Raw genomic sequence first — 25510 nt, 5'->3', positions numbered from 1 at the left:
AAGCATCTTCCCCACGACTGACGTTAGGCTAACAGGGCGATAGTTCTCCGTTTTCTCCTTCCCTCCCTTCTTGAAAAGTGGGATAACATTAGCCACTCTCCAATCTTCAGGAACTGATCCTGAATCTAAGGAACGTTGGAAAATGATTACCAATGCATCCGCAATTTCCTGAGCCACCTCTTTTAGAACCCTCAGATGCAGACCATCTGGACCCGGGGATTTATTAGCCTTCAGTCCTACCAGTCTACTCATCACAGTTTCTTTCCTAATGTCAATCTGACTCAATTCCTCTGATATCTTATGACCCTGGCCCATCCATACATCTGGGAGATTGCTTGTGTCCTCCCTGGTGAAGACAGATCTAAAGTACGCATTAAATTCTGTTGCCATTTCCCTGTTTCCCATAACAATTTCTCTCAATTCTTTCTTCAAGGGGCCAACATTGTTCTCAACTATCTTCTTTCTCTTCACATAGCTAAAAAAGCTTTTGCTATCCCCTTTTATATTCCTGGCTAGACTGAGCTCATACCTGATTTTTTCTCTCCGTATTGCTTTTTTAGTTAAGATCTGCTGTACCTTAAAACTTTCCCAATCATCTGTATTCCCACTCATCTTAGCCCTGTCATACTTCTTTTTCTTTAATGCTATACAATCTCTGACTTCCTTTGTCAACCACTGTGGCCCCTTCCCCCTCTTTGAATCCTTCCTTCTCATTGGAATGAACTGCTTTTGCATGTTTTGTATTATCCCCAAGAATATCTGCCACTGTTGATCCACTGTCTTTCCTGCCAGGGCATCTGCCCATTTAACTTTGGCCAGCTATTCCCTCATGGCTCTGTAGTCTCCTTTATTTAATTGCAACACTGACACCTCTGATCTGCCCTTATCCCTCTCAAATTGTAGATAAAAACTTATCATGTTATGATCACTACTTCCTAATGGCTCCTTTACTTCAAGATCACTTATCAATTCCTGTTCATTACACATCACCAAGTCCAAAATAGCCTCGTTCCTGGTTGGCTCAAGCACAAGCTGTTCCAAAAATACATCCCTTAGACACTCCACAAACTCCCTATCCTGGGGTCCAGCACCTACCTGATTCTCCCAGTTCACCTGAATGTTGAAATCTCCTATAACGATTGCATTACCTTTAGCACATGCCAATGTTAACTCCCTAATCAACTTGTACCCAATATCCACGCTACTGTTTGGGGGCCTGTACACAACACCCATTAGGGTCTTTTTACCCTTACTGTTCCTCAGCTCAATCCACACAGACTCTACTTCCCCTGTTCCCAAGTCACCTCTTGCTAAGGACTGAATCTCATTCCTCACCAACAGGGCCACCCCATCCCCTCTTCCCATATTTCTGTCTCTATGATAGCACGTATACCCTGGTACACTCAATTCCCAGGCCTGATCCCCTTGCAGCCATGTCTCCGTTGTCCCAACAATATCATAGTTCCCCATTTTCATCTGAGCTTCAAGCTCATCTGTCTTATTTCTGAGACTACGCGCATTCAAGTATAGAATTCTTAGCCCATTCCTCCTCTCTTTGCTTAAAACACTGTCTACTGTACCTAACCCAGCTCCTTGAACTTCCATCTGGCTAATTGCACCCTGAATTTTGATGACCTTTTCAAGATCACCCAAACCTTCTACACATTTAACCCCATGCTCCTTCTGACCAACCCTCTGGATCTGGATCTCTGCCCCCTGCACATCTAGTTTAAACTAGCAGCACTGGCAAACACTCCTGCAAGAATGTTAGTACCCCTCCGGTTCAGATGTAGACCGTCCCTTCGAAACAGATCCCAATGTCCCTGGAACAAAGACCAATTATCCAAAAACCTGAACTCTTCCTTCCTGCATCATGCTCTCAGCCTCGTATTAATGTGCATAATCATTCTATTCTTCGCCTCACTCGCACGTGGCACAGGTAGCAATCCCGAGATTGTCACCCTGGAGGTCCTACCTTTCAGCTTCACTCCTAACTCCCTGAACTCTCTGAGCAGGACCCTCACTCACCTTACCTACATCGTTGGTCCCTACATGGACCACTACATCTGGGTTCATGCCCTCGTTCTCAAGAATAGCCTGCACCCGATCTGAGATGTCCCGGACCCTGGCACCAGGGAGGCAACATACCATCCGAGACTCCCGATCTGCCCCACAAAATCTCCTATCTGCCCCCCTATCTGACTATAGAATCCCCTAAAACTATCGCTCTCTTCTCTTCCCTCCTCCCCTTTCTAGTTGAGGGTGCAACCTCTGTGCCAGAGGCAGGACCACTACAACTCATTCCTAGTAGGTCATCCCCATCAACAGTATCCAGTACGGTATACTTATTGTTAATGGGAATGGCCGCAGGGGTGCTCTGCTCTCTCTGCCTGCTCCCCCTGCCTCTCTCGACTGTCACCCATCTGCCTACTTCTTGGTTTTTTGGTGTGACTACCTCCTGATACCTATCTATCTCTGCCTCTGCCTCCCGAATGATCCGTAGTTCATCCAGCTCCAGCTCCAACTCCCTAACTCGGGCTGATAGGAGCTGCAGCTGGACACACCTCTTGCAGGTGTGGTCATCAGGGACAACTGTGTTGACCCTGACTTCCCACATACTGCATACGGAGCACACCACTGCTGTGACTGTCTCCCCCATACCTGAACTGGATTAATAGAATAAGTCTAAAAAGCACCTAGCGACCTTACCTTCTTCCCCTCAGCGAGCAATCACACAGGCTTACCGAAGTCCCCTTACACCGAAGCCCACTTAGCCAAAGCCCAGGACCCTGCTTCCACGGACTCCGCTGCCCGCTCTGAAAAGAAGTCCTGCCTTCTTGAATGTTTTTTTTAGAGCATTTTAGAGCAAGTTGAGAGCATCCTAACATGCTGAATCATTGTGTGGTATGAATACTGTACTGCAGCAGACAGGTAGAAGCACCAGCTCTAAAATGTTTTTTTTTAAGAAAACGGGCTTTAAGATCAATATCAATAAGAATGTGGGTTTCTGTATGGTTTCTAAGAATAAGAGTTTGATTTTTTTAATTCACTCAATATTTGATCTGTTATATGGTCATGTTGTCAAGTTTGGCGATGACATGATAGTGGTTGGGCTCATCACCAGCAACAATGAGATGGTCTACAGAGAGGAGGTGCCAGAGCTCAAGGTCTGGCAAATGACCTCTTCCTCAATGTCAACAAGATGAAGGAGATGGGTATCGACTTCAGGAAATCCTGCATGACTCACACTCTTGTTCACATCGCCGTCCCAGAGTGGAAACTGGGAGCAGTTTCAGATTCCTGGAAGTGTGCATCTTGCAGAACCTCTCATGTTTCTAGAACAACCTCTACAGTCCAGAAAGATCACCAGTGCCACTACTTTCTGAGAAGGTTTAAGAGGGCTGAGAGCTGCTTTATGTACATAAATACTGAAGACCTTCTGCAGATGCAAAGTTGAGAGTATCCTAACATGCTGAATCATTGTGTGGTATGAATACTGTACTGCAGCAGACAGGGGAGCTCTTCAACAGGTAGAAGCACCAGCTTACCCACTATCAGAGACGTATATATAGAAAAGGTGCTGGAAAAAGGCCTGCAATATCATGAAGGATCTCACCCCTCCTGCTTATGGACTGTAATGGTAGCATCTCTATCAGGACCACTAGACTCAACAAACTTCCCCCAAGCCATCAGGCTGATCAACACTCTACCATTAACCCACCCCAGCATTACATGTATGTCACCTAGTGTCACCTTATGTACATACAATCAGTCTACGTATATATCAGTTACTTGCACATTGTGTTTTATAGCATGGTTTTTTACAGTACATCGGACCCAGAGTAACAATCATTTTATTCTCCTTTACACTAGTGTACGGGAAAATGACAATAAACAATCTTGAATCTTAATGGGGGAAAGATAGAAATTTTCGGATTTAGTCTTTCAAATATTTAATGTGGGAATAACTTAAGTCACCGAAAGTGAGTGAACAATTAATTTAAAAACTAAAGGGAGGAGGTCTCAACAAGTTGTTGTTGTTGTTGTGCTTAAGAAGGAGTTTATGAGGAGAACTTCTAAGTGAGAGGCAAGAAAAGCTTTGGTTCTCAAACAAGATACTGGGAAAGTCACCACAAAGTGGATAGCAGTTCAAGAACATCACTCACCATGAGCTTCTTGGGGTATTTGTCAGTGGGCCTCCCTAAATGGCCCCACATCGCATAAATATACAAATTAATAAAATGTAGGGGTAGTGAGGTCATTGTGATTAGAGCTGGTGATAAGACTCACTCTTGTCGCAGTATGGACAATCACCTTTTGCTACACCTTTGAACAACTCATAGTTTATAAGCCAGAAAACTACCCATCATGGATCAGAACTGAAGAAGCCTCTCGGATGAGTGCCAAAACGTCTTCTAGAGAACACAGCAAGTCCAGTTGCCTTGATTTACTACTGTTTGATATAGTATATGGAAAGGGTTAGCATGGTTATCTTCCAAGAATGAGGGGGTTTGAAATTATTAGAGTAGCACATGCAACATGTTGGAAGGACTTGGCAGGTCAGGCAGTATCTGTGGAGAGGAATAAAGAGTCGATGTTTCTGGCTGAGACGATGTTTCCTTTATTCCTCTCCTTAGGTGCTACTTGAACTGTTAGTTCTTCTAGCATTTTGTATGTGTCACTCTGGATTTACAGCATCTGCAGAGTCTCCTGAGTTTGAAATTATTGCTGTGAAGGGCAGATGAGACATTTCACATTGCTCTGATGAAAACACTTGTGACAGGTACCATAGTAAATTTGTTTAGTACCTGTCACAAGTGCTTCCATCAGAGCAATGTGATTGGCATTTGGAGAGGAAAATTGTGAAATCATGAAAAGAGGAAATGGTTAGGGATGTTAAATAGCAAATCTGTTGTGATTGACTATATGGGAAATAGGTGAATGTTAACACCAAAATACGTACACAAATAGTAGAAGAGGGAAGCTACATGGGATAGAGTCATAGATTTAAATTAGCTTTATTTGACACATGGACATCGAAACATACAGTGAAATGCATTGCTTACATCGACAACCAGCATAGCCCAAAGATATGCTGGGGGCAGCTCACAAGTGTCGCCATCCTTCTGGTGCCAACATGGCATAAACTTGGGATGGCGTGGTAGTGTAGCAGTTAGGGTAATGCTGTTATAGTGTCAGCAATCTGGGCTCAGTTCTGCTGCTGTCTGTATTTTCTCCCCATGACCATGTGGGTTTCGTCGGGCTGTTCTGGGTTTCCTCCCACTTTCTAAAAATGTGCTGTTACTAGGTTAATTGGTCACATGTGGGGAATTGGGCAACACGGGCTCATGGCCTAGAAGGGCCCATTACTGTGCGTATCTCTAAATGAATAAAAAAAAATAACTCTAGCTCATATAATGTATATGTCTTTTGGTATCTGGGAAGAAACTGGAGCATCTGGAAGAAACTCGCGTGCTCATGGGAGGAACACATATACTCCTTACAGCCAATGGTGGGAATTGAACCCGATCTTCTGATGACTAGTGGTGTAAAGCATTGTTAAACGTTACACCACTGTGCTGGTTTTGCACCTTAGGCAGCATGCGAACAGGTTCTTTGGCCAAACTCGTTCAGGCCAACCACTGTGCTGCCCTGATTTTGTTCCATTTACCTGCATTTGGCCCTTGTCCCTCTAAACTTCTCCTATTCACGAACCTGTCCAAATACCTTTTAAATATTGCAATTGTTTTGACATCTACAACTTCCTCTGGTAGCTCGTTCCATGTACCTGCCACCTCTTATATGGGAAAAGTTGCTCCTGAAGTCTCCTTTTAAATCTTTGCCTCTCACCTTAAACTTATGTCCTTTAGTTTTAGACTCTCAAAATATCCACAAAAATATCCACCTTTCTCATGATTTTATAAATTTCTAAGATGATACCAGAGAGCTAAGCTAAAATTATAAAAGAAATTGAAGGGCTCGGAATTAATCTCACTTGTTGAGACCAAGCCGTCTGTGAGGATTGAGAACCAAGGCTGATGTGATCATTGCTTGATATGGTGCTCCTTTGGATCAGCATCTGGTAGTTACGATGTGATGTCTTTCACGGTCAATTACCGCATGTTACCATCTTCTGCAGACTTATGAAGTCCCTGTTAGTATTGAATTGTATTTTATTTAGCTCAGATTCTGCTTACTACTTAGCAGTGTCCTTTTGGGCTCTACAACAAGTGCAGCTTTCAAACTCAAATGAAAAGTGAAAAGGTCATTCAAATTGTGAGTTATACGGTATTAGTTCCAACCTACAGCTAATAATGATTTCTTTCTTAAGCCTTGGGTGTTGTCCAATTCTAAACTTTTAGAAACAGATCTAACAGAAGAACGGGGATCCTATTGATCAGAATGACTGAGTCGAGCACAGTAGAGAAAGTGAAGCCCTACTGCTTCTGGGGAAAAGCTTTGAAGTCACATAGTGATTGCAGCTTATTTGTTCTGTAATCCTACAGTCAAGTATCTCTGGATAAGTGAAAGGTGTATCCCATTGTGATATCCTATTTAGTAGGCATTGGAATTTGTCCTGCACATACAGTGCAAGTGAATGAAGAAAGCAAAATAGTTTCATCAAGGGAACTTGCAAGTATTTAACCCATTCTTTTGATGTAGAGGCTGGAGAGCAGCAGCATTTTGACAAGAGCTATTTTTCAGGACTTCAATTACTGAATACCAATTCAAGATCAGTAGGCAGTTTCATCACATTACCTGGAAAAGTAAGACTATTTCAAAGGGGCTTTAATACGAATTTGTTGGTTTAAACCCTTAAGACCATAAGATATAGGGGCAGAGTTAGGCCATTTGGCCCATTCAGAGCTGCTCCAGCATTCCATTTGGCTGATTTATTATCTCTCTAACCCCTTTGTCCTGCCTTCTACCCATAACTGCTGCTGCCCTAGCTAATAAAGAACCTATCAAACTCTGCTTTGATTGTATCCAATGACTTGGTCTCCACAGCCAACCTTGACAATGAATTCCACAGATTCACTATTCTCTGGCTGAAGAAATTCCTCCACATCTCTGTTCTAAATGTGCCCTCTCATATTGGACATACCCACTATAGGAAGCATCCTCTCCATATCATAGGTTTCAATGAAATCCCCCCTCATTTTTCTAAGCTCCAGCGAGTACAGGCCCTGAGCCACCAAACACTCCTGATAAGTTAATACTTTAATTCCCAGAATCGTGAATGTCCTCTGGCCTCTCTCTAATGCTAGCGCATTTTTTTCTTAGGTAAGAGGCCCAAAACTACTCATAATACACTAACTGTGTTCTGAACCTATGCCTTATAAAACTTCAGCAATACATCTTTGTTCTGGGGTGCCTAGGTGCGACTCGAGTAGCAGCAGTACACTCAATGGATATGATTAAAAGCTAAAAAGCTAAAAAGCATAACTGCTTACAAGGTCAGTACAGTCAACAAAGATGTCTTAATGCACTTAAATGAACTATCGCTGCTTAAAACTAACGGAAACAACAAAGTCTGTGGTCGGAAGGGCCCATGGAGAAAACCTTGGAGAAAGCGTGGATGAAACAGGATTACAAGTGCTTCTAAGTAAACTGTGTTTTAAACTCCCTGTACCGACGATCTTGCTGGTGAACTTGCAGTCTCTAGTGAATAAAGTTGATGATCTCAGAGCCCAGGTGCTGAATCAGAGGGATATTAGGACAGCTTGTGTCCTTTGTTTCACAGAATCCTGGTTAACCCCTTCTGTACTGGATGCAGCGATTCAGATCAACAGGTTTACTATACACCATCAGGATAGATCTATAGAGTGTCTCAAAAGCAGAAGTGGAGGTGTATGCCTCATCAACTCCTCTTTGCACAAATGTATCAGTGTTGTCCTAATTCTGCTCACCAGACCTGCAATATCTAACAGAAAAGTGTTGTCCTTGTTACTTACCACAGGAGTTCTCTGGGGTCATTCTGGTAGCAGTTTACATTCCACCTCAGGCCAATGTCAAGTAGGCTTTAGATGATCTGAGCAATGGGATCAACATGCACGCAACAGCACACCCTACCCCTTCACCATCGTTTTGGGAGATTTTAATAAGGCCAGTCTGAAAAAATCACTAAGCAGTTACCATCAACAGATAACTTGCAATATGAGAGGAAACAACACCCTGGACCACTATCAAGAATGCCTACCGTGCTATTCCACGCCCTCACTTTGGGAAGTCTGATCACCTGGCTGTACTTCTAATCCTGGAGTATAGACAGAGACTGAAGACTGTAGCACCAGCAATGAGGACCAAGAAAGTTTGGACAAGGGAAGCACTGGAGCACCTACAGGACTGTTTTGAATCAGTGGACTGGACTGTATTCAGGGATTCATCTTTGAATCTGGATGAGTGTGCTGCAGTTTTTACCGACTTCATTAAAGCCTGTGTGGATGAGTGTGTGCCCACAAAGACTTACTGTACATTTCCAAATCAAAAGCAGTGGATGAACCAGGAGGTATGTCGTCTGCTGAAGGCTAGATCTGTGGCATTCAAGTCTGGCAACCCAGGCCTGTACCAGAAAAGCAGGTATGATTTGCGGAGGGCTATTTCAAGGGCGAAAGGACAATTTTGAACGAGGCTGGAGGTGATATCAGATGCATGGCAACTCTGCAGGGACTGCGAGACATCACTTCCTACGAAGCGAAACCCAATAGTATGAATGGCAGCAATGCTTCACTACCATGAGATATGCCAACTAGTGGAGTGGTGCCGCTGCAACAACCCAGCACTCAACGTTAGTAAGACGAAAGAGCTGATTGTTGACTTCAGGAAGAGTAAGATGAAGGAACACATTACCAATCCTCATAGAGGGATCAGAAGTGAAGAGAGTGAGCAGTTTCAAGTTCCTGGGTGTCAAGATCTCTGAGGATCTAACCTGGTCCCAACACATTGATGTAGTCATAAAGAAAGTAAGACAGTGACTATACTTTATTAGGAGTCTGAAGCGATTTGGCATGTCAACAAATACATTCAAAAACTTCCATAGTTGTACTGTGGAGAGCATTCTCCCAGGCTGCATCACTGTCTGGTATGGAGGGGCCATTGCACAGGATCGAAAGAAGCTGCAGAAGTTTGTAAATCTAGTCAGCTCCATCTTGGGCACTAGCCTACAAAGTACCCAGGACATCTTTAGAGATTGGTGTCTCAGAAAGGTAGCATCCATTATTAAAGACCTCTGGCACCCATGGCATGCCCTTTTCTCATTGTTATCATCAGGTGGGAGGTACAGAAGTCTGAAGGCACACACTCAGCGATTCAGGAACAGCTTCTTCCCCTATGCCATCTGATTCCTGAATGAACTTTGAAGCTTTGGACACTACCTCACTTTTTTTAATATACAGTATTTCTGTTTTTGCTCATTTTTTAATAATCTATTCAATGTATGTAATTGATTTGCTTGTTTATTATTATGTTTTATTTTATTTATTTATTTTCTCTCTTTCTTCTAAATTATGTATTGCATTGAACTGCTGCTGCTAGGTTAACAAATTTCCCGTCACATGCCAGTGATAATAAACCTGATTCTCTCTTCTCTCTCTCTTATATTCTGGTTCTCTCAAACTCAGAATCAGAATCAGGGTAATTATAACTAGCATGTGTAATGAAATTTTTTAATTTGTTAAATGAATGTTAACATTACATTTGCCTTCCTCAACACCGACTTAACCTCAAGTTAACCATTAAGGAATCTGCACTTCTGAATTTTGAACTTTCTTCCCATTTATGAAATAGTCCACACTTTTATTTCTTTTGCCCAGGTGCATGACCTTCAACTTCCTTATATTATATTCCATCTGCTAGTTTTTTGCCTTTTTTCCCAATCTGTCTATGTCCTTTTACAGGCACCCTCCTTCTTCAATACTATCTGCCCTTCCATCTATCTTTTGATCAGGCACAAACTTGACCACAAAACCAACAATTTCTTTATCCAAATCCTTGACATACAATGTGAAAATTAGAGCACATAGTATTGGGGGTAGGGTACTAATATGGATAGAAAATTGGCTGGTAGACGGGAAACAAAGAGTAGAGATTAAAGGGTCCTTTTCAGAATGGCAGACAGTGACTAGTGGGGTACAGTAAGGCTCGGTGCTGGGACTGCAGCTATTTACAATATACAAACGTACATTAATGATTTAGATGAAGGGATTAAAAGTAACATTAGCAAATTTGCAGATGACACAAAGTTGGGTGGCAGTGTGAAATATGAGGAGGATGTTAGGAGAATACAGGGTGACGGGCTGGTTGGGTGAGTGGGCAGATGCAGTTTAATGTGGATAAATGTGAGGTTATCCACTTTGGTGGCAAGAACAGGAAGGCAGATTACTATCTGAATGGTGTCAAGTTAGGAAAGGGGAAAAACAATGAAATCTAGGTGTTCTTGTACATCAGTCACTGAAAGTAAGCATGCAGGTACAGCAGGCAGTGAAGAAAGCTAATGGCATGTTGGCCTTCATAACAAGAGGAGTTGAGTGTGGGAGCAAAGAGGTTCTTCTGCAGTTGTACAGGACCCTGGTGAGACCACACCTGGGATATTGTGTTCAGTTTTGGTCTCCAAATTTGAGGAAGGACATTCTTGCTATTGAGGGAGTGCAGCATAGGCTCACGAAGTTAATTCCCAGAATGGCGGGATTATCACATGTTGAAAGATTGGAGCGACTGGGCTTGTATACACTGGAATATAGAAGGATGAGAGGGGATGTGATTGAAACATGTAAGATTATTAAGGGATTGGACACAGTAGAGGCAGGAAACATGTTCCCGATGTTGGGAGAGTCCAGAACCAGAGGCCACAGTTTAAGAATAAGGGTAGGCCATTTAGAGAAGAGTAGAGGAAAAACTTTTTCACCCAGAGAGTTGTGGATCTGTGGAATGCTCTGCCTCAGAAGGCAGTGGAGGCCAATTCTCTGGATGTTAGATAGAGCTCTTAAAGATAGCAGAGTCAAGGGATATGGGGAGAAGGCAGGAACGGGGTACTGATTGTGGATGATCAGCCATGATCACATTGAATGGTGGTGCTGGCTCGAAGGGCCAAATGGCCTACTCCTGCACCTATTGTCTATTGTGTAGTCCTTCTGATCCAGGTGACCTCAACCTTCAAACCTTTCAGCTTCCCAAGCACCTTCTCCTTAGTAATAGCAACAACACTCAAAGTTCAAAGAAAATTTTTCTCAAGTACATAAATGTCACCATATAGGCTCCAGTTTCAATTTCTTGTGAGCATACTCAGTAAATCCAAGAGCCATGATAGAATCAATTAAAGGTTGCATTCAACAGGGCAGACAAACAACCAGTGTGCAAAAGAGAACAAACTGTGCAAATACAAAAGAAACTAAAGAAATTGTAATAACAAACAAACAAACAAACAAACAAATAAATAAATAAATAAATAAGCAAGCAAGCAAAAAATATTGAGAAAGTGAGATGAGGAGTCCTTGAGAATGAGTCCATAGATTGTGGGAACAGTTCAATGATGGGGCAAGTGAAGTTGAGTGTAATTATCCCCACTAGTTAAAGAGCCTAATGGTCATCCCATTTGACCACCGGCACACTGCTGGTGTCTCCCACAATGAATAGTGAAACAAAGCACTTATTATGTTCGTCCATCATTTCTTTGCCCCCCCCCCCCCCCCATTACTACTTCACCGGCATCATTTTCCAGTGGTTCAATATCCACTATTGTCTCCCCCTCCCTATGTATAATATGCAAAATCTTTTGGTATTTTCTGCTATTCTCTTTTATATTATTAGCTAGCTTACCTTCATATTTCATTTGTTGTCTCTGAATGGCTTTCTAGTTGTTTTCTTATTTGTGTCCTGTTTAGTTTGTACATACCTCAAAATTGACTTACTTATTCTTTATGTTAACAATAGTATGCACAAAGCGACCACCTGCAATTATTGCAAACTGTATCATTTAGTACAGTATTGTGGAATGTGATTGCTTGGTGCTGACTCACAGGAGAAACCAATTAGAGAGAACATCAGTGACTTCTAACCAAATATCGCAAAGGACAGCAAGCTGAAACATTTTGCAGATATCTCCAGCTTAAACCTGAAAGGATCCAGTGCATGAAAATTAACACCAGCTGTCAACTTGATAGCTAAAAGCACAGATATTTTCAGACTACTCTGAAGTTGAGGATATGGCTGGAATAAGTCATGGCTGAATTCATTAGGAATATTTGGACTGCGTAAACATTTTCATGCAATTATGTGAAAGTGAGATTCAAAGTGATAAGTTACTGCACCGACACTGAGTGGGTATAGTGTACAGCTGAATGCTTTCTTTCAGCAGTTTGTCCTGCTTTGAACAAGAATAGTATCGTTTTCCATTCATGTTATATTCTAAGCGAAATACTTGTCAATGTATGTACCTCACCTTGAAAGTAATCACACAATGCAGAATTTTTGAAACCAGTTTGATCCTATCCCAGTGTATCCAATGGGCTTTAGTAATGTTACATAATTGGAGAATTTACTATACTCTTGTACAATTATAGAAAGAACCAGTAGAATAAACCAGCAATAATCTTGAGTGCCGTTAAACCACTGGGGTGATAAGTAAGGAGTTCCCATTGTTGTTACTGAATGTCTATTCAACTGTGTGAAGTTAAGAAAATGATAAGTAGAGCACTAAGCTCTAAAATGGTAGCATTAGCATCAAATTAACCTTACCAGCTGACTGACCTGACAATTGACATTGATTGTAAATTTGTGGCAGGCATTAACTTTGTAGATGCTGATACTCAACAACATAATTTTTAATTCCATTTGCACTAAAAATATATGTGTGTGAATTTGTAAAGACTTTCAAATTATACAGCTGAAATTTGATTATCTTGTTTACATGTGGTTAGTTTAGTGTTCTTCCAATACACTTTATTCCAGTGATGTACTTTTAAAGATAACATACTGTCTGACTGATAGTTTTCATGGTAGAATGTTTTCATAGCTACTTTTTTTGAGATGATTGTAATCATGTATGTCTATAGCTCTTTTGTAAATCTCCCTTGCTTCAATTTGCAGTCAAATAATTCAATTTGTAAATTCTTTTTTGCAGTTTAGCAGATGAGAACATGAAAGTATCTAAGCTGACACTTTGTTATTAAGTCAATCAAAATTCCTTGAGACCCTTCTCTGATTATATCCTATTCAATAGCACTAAGCATCTGTGGTGAATCTATACATTCTTTCATAAGAAAGTATTCAGAAAAGGCCAGTCTTATTCCCAAATTAAGAGAAAATAGTTGCTCAATTCCCTGAGGGCTGCTGTCGCATCTATGTACCTTCTGTCAAGGACTTTATCAATTAATTATTTGGACTTGTAGCTGGCAAAAATGAATCACTAAGGAAGAATCCAAAGGAATATTGTTTTGTAATGGGTAGATTAAAAGTGATAAATGAATTGTTGTAAACAATTATTAATTTACAGTTTGAAATGTGTTAACACATTTTATTCAACTTCTACATTTAGGTCTAAAATTAGGCGATGAAGTATTAGAGATTAATAAGATGAAAGCAAAAGATCTGGTTGTCTCTGACCTGAAGACCATCTTATCTGCACCTTCACTTTCGCTCACTGTCCGGACTTATGGTCAGCCAGTAGATGAGAATGTCTGTCAGTCACCTCTGCGAAAGATGGGAACAGCAGATGAACTGGGTGATACTGGAACTGCGTCCGGCCATCAAGGTAGGATTCACTTCTGGTATTTTAAGTAAAACCAATATTCATAAGAATGATTCTTTGAGAAAGTAACAGTGCAGAAGATTTTAACCTGAGGATTCTACAAGAAAACTATAGGTTAGCTGTCTCTTTTACATCCCATCTGGTTATTTAAGTCAAAATCAACATTGGCTAACTGGTTATATAATCATATTCCAGTTTATTATTTACTTGACTTATAAGGAAGGTGGGTTATTTCTATTCTTTTATAATTTAATTTTTAAAAAATTCTTCACAATGTCTTGGCTGTGTTGACATTTGTCATGGGTGTTTGTAATAGTATAGAAATGTTAAGGTCATCAAATATTTCAGTGTATCAAAATTAGTAAACAAAGCTTTCATTTCTTCAGAAATTTACTTTGCATGCTTTTTAAAAAAAATTGTTCAACAATTTGACCATTTGCAAATAAGTGAAAGAGATGGTGTAGAAATTTGAACATCTAAAGCATGGAGAAAGTTAGAAATAATTTCAGCTAGGTCATCCACGCAAAATGATTGAGGAACTCAGCAGGAATAAAGAATTGACATTTCGAGCTGCTGAGACCCCTCCCTAGCCCAAAAGGTCAACTCTTTATTTCTTTCCATTAATGCTGCCTGACCCGCTGAGTTCTGCCAGCATTTTGTGTGTGTTACTCTTGCTTTCCAGCTTCTGCAGAAACTCTTTGTGTTTATTGAGGTTTGGACTTCTCTATATATTGTTGAGGCAGCTTTTATAGAAATACATTGAACTGGTGTTGTTTCAAAAACTGGTGTTAGTAGGGGTTCTTTTTTCTTTCAAAAAATATTCTTAACACCTTATTTTTTCTTACTATTATCGATATATTGCTTAGCTTTGTTATTCAGTTATTTGCTAATTTATTTCTTTATTGTACATATTGACTCGATTACCTTAATGTATTTTTTGTTGATCTTCAATCATATTTAATAAAAAGATTTAAAAAATGAAATGACAAAAAGAGCACTGTTGAACATATAACAAGCAGCAAAATGAGATTGGATTAGGTGACTTGCATGCAAGAAACCACAAGCACAAAGCTGATGCATCAGCTGGGCAGTTTCTGATTGACAGTTGTGATATTTGCCCATGTGAGATATCAAAAGTGCTTTATAAATGCCGATCAAAGGATCACATCTAGCTCAAAGGTTGTAGTTGTTGCAGCATTATCACCTCAATATGAGGACAACGCTAATTTTCTTTAAAAGTACCTGCAGTTTATTAATCATAAGATCAGAGTAAGTCTGTTGCCTGATAATTGCACAGTGTACAATGCGGAGTATTCAGCAGCGTTCAAAGTAACTCAAATAATGCAGCAACTGTAATTATATGGCTAGTCTTTAATCTTGGATTAATGTGCACAGTACCCCTTGTGATACACAAATTCCAGGCAATGATGATCTCCAGGTAGAGAGAATGCATCCACATCTCCCTTAACTCTACTGAAACTGTACTTAATGGCGTGGAATTGTGATTACTGCGTTTGAGTTTTGAATGTGCTGCCTTATCCATTTTCAATTATTTTCACCAGTATTTCTCCTTTCTGCTTTAAACCTTTTGAAAGGATAATGCAGCAGAACAGATGACCTGTTATATCAAAGCTCCATTGTGTACTAGAGTATAAATTCAGCTGTGGGATCTGTCAGACACCCAAGATGACTAGCCAAAATGCTATAATAGTATCAACCAAACTCTCTCCTCCTTTCAGCTTTTGAGATGCACAAAAGGTTTACGATAGATGATGGATTGCTGTATAGGCTGGCAGCTCCAATCAGGTTAGCATTGTAGGATATTGATGACAGGATTGCTGGAGGCAAGTGCATGTTACTTTCAGTGTTTAGTTCTTGTCTTGGAATCAGTGATCAGCATTAAATTACATGTTAAGCTGATTCTTTTGGATCTGATGGGATTCGATGCAGTGACGCTTTAAGCCATGGATTTTGATAGATGAGCTATGCTAAGACTGATATTTCTGGCAGGAATAGAACAATGGATTTGAGCAAAGATACAAAATGCTAGCAGTCTGAGGGCTGCTTCTCTGCTATTCTTCTTAAAATTCTCATTGCCAATGTATTAAGGTAGTTTTTGGCTAAATAAGTAGCCATGCTATTTTAAGTTAAACAGGCAAGCTAACTGCTGGAATGACCAGCAAATGCATATGTAGTCTTAAGCACAGAATAAAATCAGTGCTTCATGAATCAGCTGAGCCTCATTTACACTGCTACTTCTTGTGCTGGTTGGTTTTCTTATCACGGATACTTTCCTTTTAAGAGTTGATCATACTTTTTTTTTAGAAAACTGCACACCTCGCAGATTCCTAAGCAAAATTTACATAAATATTAATCAAGAAAAGGGGAAGGAGGAAAAAAAAACAAAATGATGCTAAGAAGGGACATTAAAAAAAACTTAATTACTTTCCAGAACTAACTGTATGGTTGGTATACTGATATGTAGCAGCAAGGGTTGATGGGAATTCTATGGAGATACCTGAACTGCATTGCATGCAGATCGAGTATTGTTATTGAATGAGATGAAGGGGTTGATTTCAGCCTCTCATCCCATTTCACCTTTTCATTGGGTACCCACATGTAAATCCTAATATCAGAGCCACCACACTGACTGTAGACCCTGCAGGAAGCTGGGAGCTAGATCATAAATCATTAGGAAGATGCAGGATTTAAGTTTAAGCTTCCTGCTATGCACCTGGCCCCACCCCCACTTTTTTCAGCACCTCACATCCCAAAAAAAAATTGATCCTATTACAGGCTTTTTACAGGATATTATATTTTACGTTTATTTTTGTGATATTCTAGACAGTGGAGGTCAATCTTATTGATGCTATTATACTTACTGACCATTATTTGGCAAGAGTCTCAGCAATGGGGTAGGCTTCCGCTTGTAAATCTCCCAAGTTCATAATATGCGTAGCTGTATTCTTATAGGTTACATTCTTATGTGGTACAAATAGGAGAAAGGTAACGCACAGTTTCCTTAATGACCATTGTGATTGCATTGCTAAATTGTTATTTTTCTTCAACTAATAATTCAATATGGAACTATCCCTCTTCGTCTTTGTTCAACAATCTGGTTAACTTTCATGGATGAATTAGAGGAACAGAAAAATAAGTAAACAAAATAAAATAAATGGGAAAAATCTGTAGTTGGATCAGAGTTCCCGATGAACAGTTGATAGAAATTGCAACATAGCTGATGTTTCCTGTAGGGACTAATGGTTGTCACATAAAAAGAAATTAAAAGTTTTTAAAAAAAGTTATAAAGATCATAACTTCTATAATCTTTACTAGCTGTTAGTGCTTTTCATAAGCATATACAAGGAAAAGTGATCTCTACCAGATGTTCTCAATGTCCTTTCAGATTCCCACAATGTGAACAAAATAGCACATATAAAGTTTACAGCTTTAATGGATTTTGTCACAGTAATCCTGTTACACTAAACCTGGCCTATTATAATTTGACAAAAGCTTTGCATCAATGTTTGAGCTAATCTGTGGACATTAGACAGCAACGGTAGCATGAGACTAGTTACACAGTCATTATGTAAAAATATTTTTGTTCAGTCAAACTTAAATTCTCAGTTGGCACCCAAAAGTTAACTAAAAATGTGTATGTGCAACATCAGAATGATGCATGTGCTACTTTGTAAAACTTTAAATTTTAATATTGTATTATGCTATTGTGATTTGTTGCTCTCATTAAATATTTACTTTTATTTACTTCTGGACAGAAATATCGAACAACCATGTTGAACCTAGCCATGATAAAGAGGGACACCCTTGTTTAACTGAGACCAGTGAGGCATGTAAGGTAAGTCTATTACATTGTAAACAATTGTATGATCACAATTGCAGTGTAGGACACTGACAATCCTACACCCCACTGAATAGGTTTTGAGGAATTTGATATAAGACCTATTTCTTCATCAGAATCTTCATTTGTTTGTTTTAATAAGCATCGTCTGAGATTCCAAGATAAATCTTAACTTCCATACTCTGTAGTTGATGCTGTATTTTCTGTCTGTGGTTGCTCGTCATGGAAAATAGTATTGTGGCATATAGACGGTATGAGTTTTTGAGAAAACTGAAATTTTTATGACTGTGTTCCAGTAATGTAAACAAAACTCTACTACCTCAGAACATACATAGTTAAAATGTAACCGAGTAGTTCTGAATACGGGAATAAACAGAATTACAGTAAGTAGTTCAAGCGACACTTATTTCCATGACTTTTTCTGTTGATTTACAGACTTCACTAGTACACAAGTCTTCTGATGCACGTAAACATCAAAGTACTTCCTGACAAATATATTTCATTTCTTTTTCTATTAGAATAAGATAAAACGTTCCAGGATTCATTTACCGAATTTTTCATTTCAACTAAAAGAATAAAATTAGCTTTTACATCTCAAGATCTATAGTATAAATTTCACAATAAGTACAAGGATTTATTTGGACATTTTTTAGATGCAGCAATTAAATGACTAATCCTTATCCTCCATAAAACCTATCTGAGAAATAAAATGCAAAGCCATGTTTATTATTGCATAGAGGCAGTTCTTAGTTCTAACCTGCACAAAATGGCACATTTATTATTAATTAACATAAATAAATTGAATATGGTTTTGAAGAAAGAAATCAAAATGATATTGTATGCCAACAATTCAAATTTCATTTATGCTTAAAAATCAATTAACAAGAATTGGGCTTGGAATAACATTCTCTTTCCTTGAAAGTGATATCTTCATGGCATGACTTCTAGAAGACCTCTGATGGATTTTCCTAAGATGACACTTGAGTTTTCTTCATTCAGTTGTTTTCCTATTATCATCCCTTGATCAGTCTGATGCAGCACTATCTGGTGCAGTTCAAGTTAAAAGTGTGGCTTCAAATGGAGTTAAATCCCAGCTGCACATCCAACCCACAGCCTAGACCCTGACCCCAGCTGTACTCCCAACCCACAGACTAGACCCTGATCCCAGCTGTACTCCCAACCCACAGTCTAGACCCTGATCCCAGCTGCACACCCAGCCCACAGTCTAGACCCTGACCCCAGCTGTACTCCCAACCCACAGTCTAGACCCTGATCCCAGCTGCACACCCAGCCCACAGTCTAGACCCTGACCCCAGCTGTACTCCCAACCCACAGTCTGGACCCTGATCCCTGCTGCACACCCAACCCACAGTCTAGACCCTGATCTCAGCTGTACTCCCAACCCACAGCCTAGACCCTGACCCCAGCTGTACTCCCAACCCACAGTCTAGACCCTGATCCCAGCTGCACACCTAGCCCACAGTCTAGACCCTGACCCCAGCTGTACTCCCAACCCACAGTCTAGACCCTGATCCCAGCTGCGCACCCAGCCCACAGTCTAGACCCTGACCCCAGATGTACTCCCAATTCACAGTCTAGACCCTGACCCCAGCTGTACTCCCAACCCACAGTCTAGACCCTGACCCCAGCTGTACTCCCAATTCACAGTCTGGACCCTGATCCGTGCTGCACACCCAACCCACAGCCTAGACCCTGACCCCAGCTCTGCTCCCAACCCACAGTCTAGACCCTGATCCCAGCTGCACACCCAGCCCACAGTCTAAACTCTGATCCCAGCTGCACACGCAGCCCACGGTCTAGACACTGATCCCATCTGCACACCCAGACCAGAGTCTAGACCCTGACCCCAGCTGCACACCCAGACCAGAGTCTAGACCCTGACCCCAGCTGCACACCCAGACCAGAGTCTAGACTCTGGCTCACATTTTAAACTAATAAGTAACCCAGTTGCCTAACCATGTGGATTTCAACTATCAGATACTGGATTGTCAGAGTTTTATCATACTGTAAACCTGTCAGTTCAGAGGAGGTGTAAGAATAGGGTCCCCATCCTTTATGATCTATAGCAAAGGGAACTGTATCTTGGTGTTGTTTATTGCACCTGATCTGGAAGATGGGTGTTATCGAAGTATCTGAAAAAGTAATTCTATTATGTGTGATTTATCTGAGACTAAAAGGTTTGTGCACCTTGCACAATTATTCTGAATCAGAATGCTGTGTGTTTGGAAACTGCTTTGGAGGATTGAGCACGCAATTTAGGCTGCACTTTATGCAGTACTGAATGGGTACTTTGCTGTACTGTTGGAATTATCATCTTTCAGTCTGATGAGAATCTGTGTCCAGTTCAGATGGGTATATGTTATTCAATGCCATTGTAGGAGGTATTCTCCTTGGTGTCCTATCCAACTTTCAACCAATAAAACAAAATGATTTTTTTTACATCAGGGATCTTTTCGTATGTGCTTTGATTGGTGTTAGTCTACAGCTGTACTGAAGTAATTTATTAGCTTAGAAATATCTCAGTATTCCAAGGGTATGAAAGATGATTGTGAAATGCATGTCCTTTCTTTGAAAGCATTTATTGACTCTACTAGTATCTTTGAAGGAAGAATACCTTAAGTTAATTTGCTGTCAGAAAAATATTTAGAGCTTACAAATGCCATCTTCATTATTTAAGAGCATATGTAATGGAGATAAATTAATTGACCTATTAGAGCTTATTCCTCTTGAATTCTAATTTAGCCAGCCTGCATTTTAAATTTTACAATTTATGTTTAAACAAGAAACACCCAATGTTGCTGGAGGAGAAGATATATTTTAGGAACTTGGTTTTAGGCATGTTTTAAAGTGAAATAGTTTAAATTTCCATTTGTTTTGTTCAGAATATAAAAATGTAAGAGTAGAAGAGGGACATTTGGTCTTTCTGTCTGGCTCTGCATTAAACATGGTATTGGCTTCTGTTTCCACAGCTGGACCTTTTCCCTCCTAAACTCCCAAAGCATTCATACTTCATCTCTTCTTCTTTTCCATCCATAACAGAACACAGAGAGAGTCCAAGGAGATAGTAGAGGCAGACCAGTTCACATTGCTGCTTCTTTGCTCTGAGGATCTCGATTTGATCTTGAGTCTAGATAAGAGGTTCCCAACCTGGGGTCCATGGATTGCTTGGTTAATGGTAAGGGTTCATGGCATAAAAAATGGTTGGGAACCCCTGCTCTGGATACTCTCTGTGTGGAGTTTGCTTGTTCTCATTGTGATTATTTGGATTTCTACTAGCTGTTTCAATATCCACTCACCTTGGAAAGATTTGACAGTAGTTTAATTGCCCACTGTAAAAAAAAAAGTCAAATTTGAGTTATTACACATATTAGAATGAACAAGTTGCAGGGACACAAGGCAAGAAAAAAAACAGAGGATTACTCTGCTGGGAGATGGCAGTGACCTGATGTGCTGAATAACTACCCTCTGTGCTCTACACCAATCAAGCATCCTTAAGTGTAGTTACCTAGTTACGTAACTGGAAGCTTAGCGATATCGTTTATATCGTATCTCAGCCTAACTTTAACTGACTAATGCATAATTACTTATCTTTGTAAAGCATGTTATGTTAAAGCTGTACAAAATATCATGTAGGTGTTGTGGATTACTGAGCCCTGTTCTGGATAATGCACTTTTGAAGGCACAGAAAACATTTGTTAGATTATTGGTTCAAGGAATGAGACATTATAATTTCATGGGTAGATGGGAAAAACAAGTGTGTTCTCTCTTGAGCAGTAACCATTGAGGGGAGGTATGAAAGAAATTTTCAAAATAATGGAATATCTAGAACAAATAAATAATGACAAACTGTTCCGATTGGCAGAAGTATCTGGACTGGAGTGCAAGAAACTTTTACGCATTTCAGAGGTTGATAAAACAAGAGGACATAGATTTAGGGTAAATGGGAGATTCAGAGGAGATCTGAGGAGGATCATTTTCACCCAGAGAGTTGTGAGTACCTGGTATACACTGAATGAGATTGTTTCTATCACTCTCTCAGGCAGTGTATTCCCGGTATTGACAGCATTTAAGAAGTCTCTAGGTGGAATTGATGCAAATGGTACCCATTGGCCTGTTTACATGCTGTTTGACTTGTGAATCTGTGTCAAGAGCCAGAGTGCAAAGATTACTGAAGCAACAGAAGAAAATGTGAGGGAAATCTTTTACATAATGTGTAGTTATGATCAGGAATGTACTGTCTAAAAGGATGGTGGAAGCTGATTCGCTCATTATATTCACAAAGGAAATGGATAAGTATATAAAGAAAGAAAATTACAGGGCTTGCTGGAAAGAACTGAGACATGGGGCTTACAGGATTGTTGTTATGTAAAACCAGCGGGGGATCAAAGAGCTGAAAGGTTTCTTCCTGAGTTTTAATGAATGTACAATTCTGTAAAAAAAATAGAGCAAAAAGTTTGCTCAAAGTTAACACAGAAAATGCTGAAAGCTGGTCATGTAACATCAGGAGTGAGAGAAACAATCCATATTTCAGGTCAAGTTCTTTTGTTATAACTGGAAAAGAGAGGAAAGAAGGATGGTTTAAATTGTAGAGATGGGGAGGATGAAGAAAATAGAGGGAATGTCTTTGATCATGTGTAGACCGAAGCTGTCAAGATAATAATTACTTTAAAAAAATACTGAAGAGAAAAAATGATATTGAAGCAGAGAAATCCTGTTCTGTCCGTGGAGAGGAAATGTAACAAAGAATAGGAGTGTGTTACCTGAAATTGTTAATTTCAAATACTAAGTCTAGAGGACTGGATTGTGTTCAGAGGAAAGATGAGATATTGTTCCTCCACAAATGTGTTGATCATTATTCTGACATTAAAGAAACTTGGCATAGATTTTTAAATAACAAATTGTATTTTAAAAGGCAAGAACATAAATATTTGATGAAGAAAGATTTGAATTGGGACCATGTAGGTAGCTTTTCTAAAGAGCCCATGGGAAGGGATGAGTTAAATTTCCTTTATCTGTACTGTTAAAAATGTTTATAAATAGTGACATATTTGGTAGGATAATCCAGATACTTATCATTCTTTGAATAAAGAGTTCTCAGATTAAAACTTGTCTTTCATTATTTTTAACGTGTCCCCTATGCCTGATTTTAACATGAATTGTACGTACCTTTTAATGATTCAGAACATCAAGTTCTTCCTTTAATCTCCTCTCAATACTGTGGAGCTTAAGCTTTTCTAATTACTTATCGCTGATCCCCTTTGAGCCTAGATCTTTCTCATTGTACATCCCAGTCTTGTCACAATCAAGTCTATCTTTTGTAAAGCACAAATGATCTATTATGATGTTCTGATTAGGACATGATAAAATCTCAATAAAATCTTTATCATCTTATATTCCCCTGTATAAGCAGTGTATTCTAGCAATATATTTTTTTAAATTATCTTGATGAATAGTCTGCTGTTACTTTCTTTAAATCCCTGTGTACAGTTTTATTCACTTTGCATTGCAGGCATTACATTTCATTCCATCTCTTTACATTTTTATCCTTTCTTTAACAAAAGGGCAATTAGTGGTCATGCGATAATATCTTATATAATTTTAAAAAATTGACATCAGTATACATGTGCAATATGTGAACAGTTATGCTGTAGATTACATAAACTATAGTAAAAATTCTAATAATTTCTAATAATTTTCCTTTTAACGCTGGCATTTCACTCACCTTTTATTCATTTGAATTTTAACAAAATTTGTTTGATTTCATTATTTTCTTCTCAATATTAACTGGGATGGTATTTATTGTGTTTTTAAATCCCTGAGAGTGAATTTTGAAAAAAACACTCCAATATAAATGACAAAATTATACCTACTGTTTGAGGTCTAGGAATGACTTTATATATTAGCTTTATTTTTAATCAACCACTTCTTACGGGGATGTATTGCATTTATGTATACAGTATATGGCTATGGTATTATACATAAAAGTTTATACTAGACCAAGCCAATTTAACTTCAACTAATGTTCTTGAAATGTCTTCAACTCAGTCTGTTGTGACCTTTGTTCTGGTAACATTTTATGAGACAAATAAAGATGAGCTGCTGTTTTTCAAGCTTCCAATGTCTTATTGTGAGAAGGGAAAAAAGCTCCTCCCACAAAAGTGATGAAGAGACTGCTGGAGGCTAAAATGTGCTCTGGCTTAGCCAGATCTCAAAGATATTTAAATATAAAATCATTTTTTAAATGGAAATTAATAAATTGTAATCTGGATCATTTGCAGCTATTCTGCTTTCCAAGTGAATAGAACAGTCCTTTCTGAGGTAGCCCAAATCTGAAAGTGGTTACTTCAGTAGATTCATTAGCAGAAGTACTGGGGTGTACCTCACTTTTAGCATTGGAGCTAAGCTAGGAAAGAAAAGTCATGGACAGTTGCCACCATATTCAGGACTTCCATGTTCCTCCATGCAGATAAGATGATACCAAGCTTGCCACTTATGTTGGGAATTGTGGCAGTTACTCAGGGAATTTATGATATTCTCTGCAATACTTGGGCCAATTTGTTTTGAGAGCAAGGAAGGGCAAGTTGAGATTTATGTACAAAAATTAATTTCATTTGGTGAGATTGAAAGCTGGGTTAAGAAGGATATAAGGAATGTTAGTCAGGGTATGAGACTGAACTGGTTTCTAAAATGTTTAATCTTCTAATAATCCTGAAGTCCTGAATCTATGATTTTGTAACAGGATACAGTTCAAAATAGATATAGAATATATATAGATTGAATATACAGTATATAGATAGAAATAATTATACGTATAGAAATGTTCATTACAGCAACTTTTTTGTGTGCTGCATTGATCTTTCTATGATGCATACATATTTTTTAATCTGTGAAATATATGTGAACATTAATTTCAATTTTTCATATAAACATGCAAATTTGGAGCAGGATGAGACCTCTCAAACCCTCATGTCTGCTCTGCCACTAAGTAAGATCATGGATCACCTTAAATTATATCTGTTTCCCTCTTCACTGAGTTGTCTGACCAGTATTCCAGCATATCTGTTTTTATTTAACAAATAGGCAAATAACATCGATGCATATATTTAATTGAAGCCAGGTAATTGTAGGAGGGATAAAAGGACAAGATGAATTGTGTATGGAGTATATGGAGGCATCATGGATTACATTTTTATAATACAAGAGCCCATTGAAAGGTGTGATATTTGTTCACGACTGTTCTGTGAATTGTTGTGGTTTTAATCTTCTTGTTTCTTTAATTTCTTAACTGTTATTTTTGATTCTATTCCAGATTTGTCACTGAATACATATACTCTAATTCATCCTCCTGTTTGATCCTCTTTTCTGTTCGTTGCTGCCTATTTGTTCTTCCAAGCTGTCTGATGATCAATTACCTTCACTACATTGTCATCAGCTTACACATCACTCATCTTCCTGGGCAAAAATATCTAAACCTAACTGAGCATAAATAAACCTGTTTAAGGCAACACACCAATAGATATCCCAATTCAACAAAATATGAACCAAATATGAATCATTGGTAGTTGATAGAATTCAAAATAAATATTAGAGTCAATATGGAGAAGGGGAATAAAAATTTGTATTGATGGAATAATAAATTTCAGTACTTCACTGGCTCCAAAAGACAGGTAAACGTACAGAGATTTTTGTTGGTTTATATTTATGAAGCTTTTTTTGTTAACTTGGGCCTATTTGACATGCATGCATCTATATACACATACACACACATGCTCAGATGCATGCATGACAAAGGCCAGGCAACCAGATTAAACTGCCTGTAATTTTGAACAATATTGCCACAGTTCAAAGGAAGGACAAAACAGAAGACTGAGTACAGGATTAATGGT

The 25510-nt window shown here is 39.1% G+C and overlaps 1 protein-coding gene across 1 annotated transcript in view; it reads left to right on the top strand.

The window, feature by feature from the left end:
* Positions 1-25510, top strand: part of tiam1a (TIAM Rac1 associated GEF 1a) — a 202589-nt gene that overhangs the window by 73815 nt on the left and 103264 nt on the right. Inside the window, exons 13-14 of the mRNA XM_059968121.1 lie at positions 13532-13747; positions 17521-17600. Of these exons, the coding sequence (XP_059824104.1) occupies positions 13532-13747; positions 17521-17600 (296 nt within the window). The remainder of the gene's footprint in view (positions 1-13531; positions 13748-17520; positions 17601-25510) is intronic.

This window comes from Hypanus sabinus, chromosome 4, assembly GCF_030144855.1.
Source record: "Hypanus sabinus isolate sHypSab1 chromosome 4, sHypSab1.hap1, whole genome shotgun sequence".
Lineage (NCBI taxonomy): Eukaryota > Metazoa > Chordata > Chondrichthyes > Myliobatiformes > Dasyatidae > Hypanus > Hypanus sabinus.
Note: the sequence above shows the minus strand (reverse complement) of the source record. Positions and strands in the feature narration are given on the sequence as shown.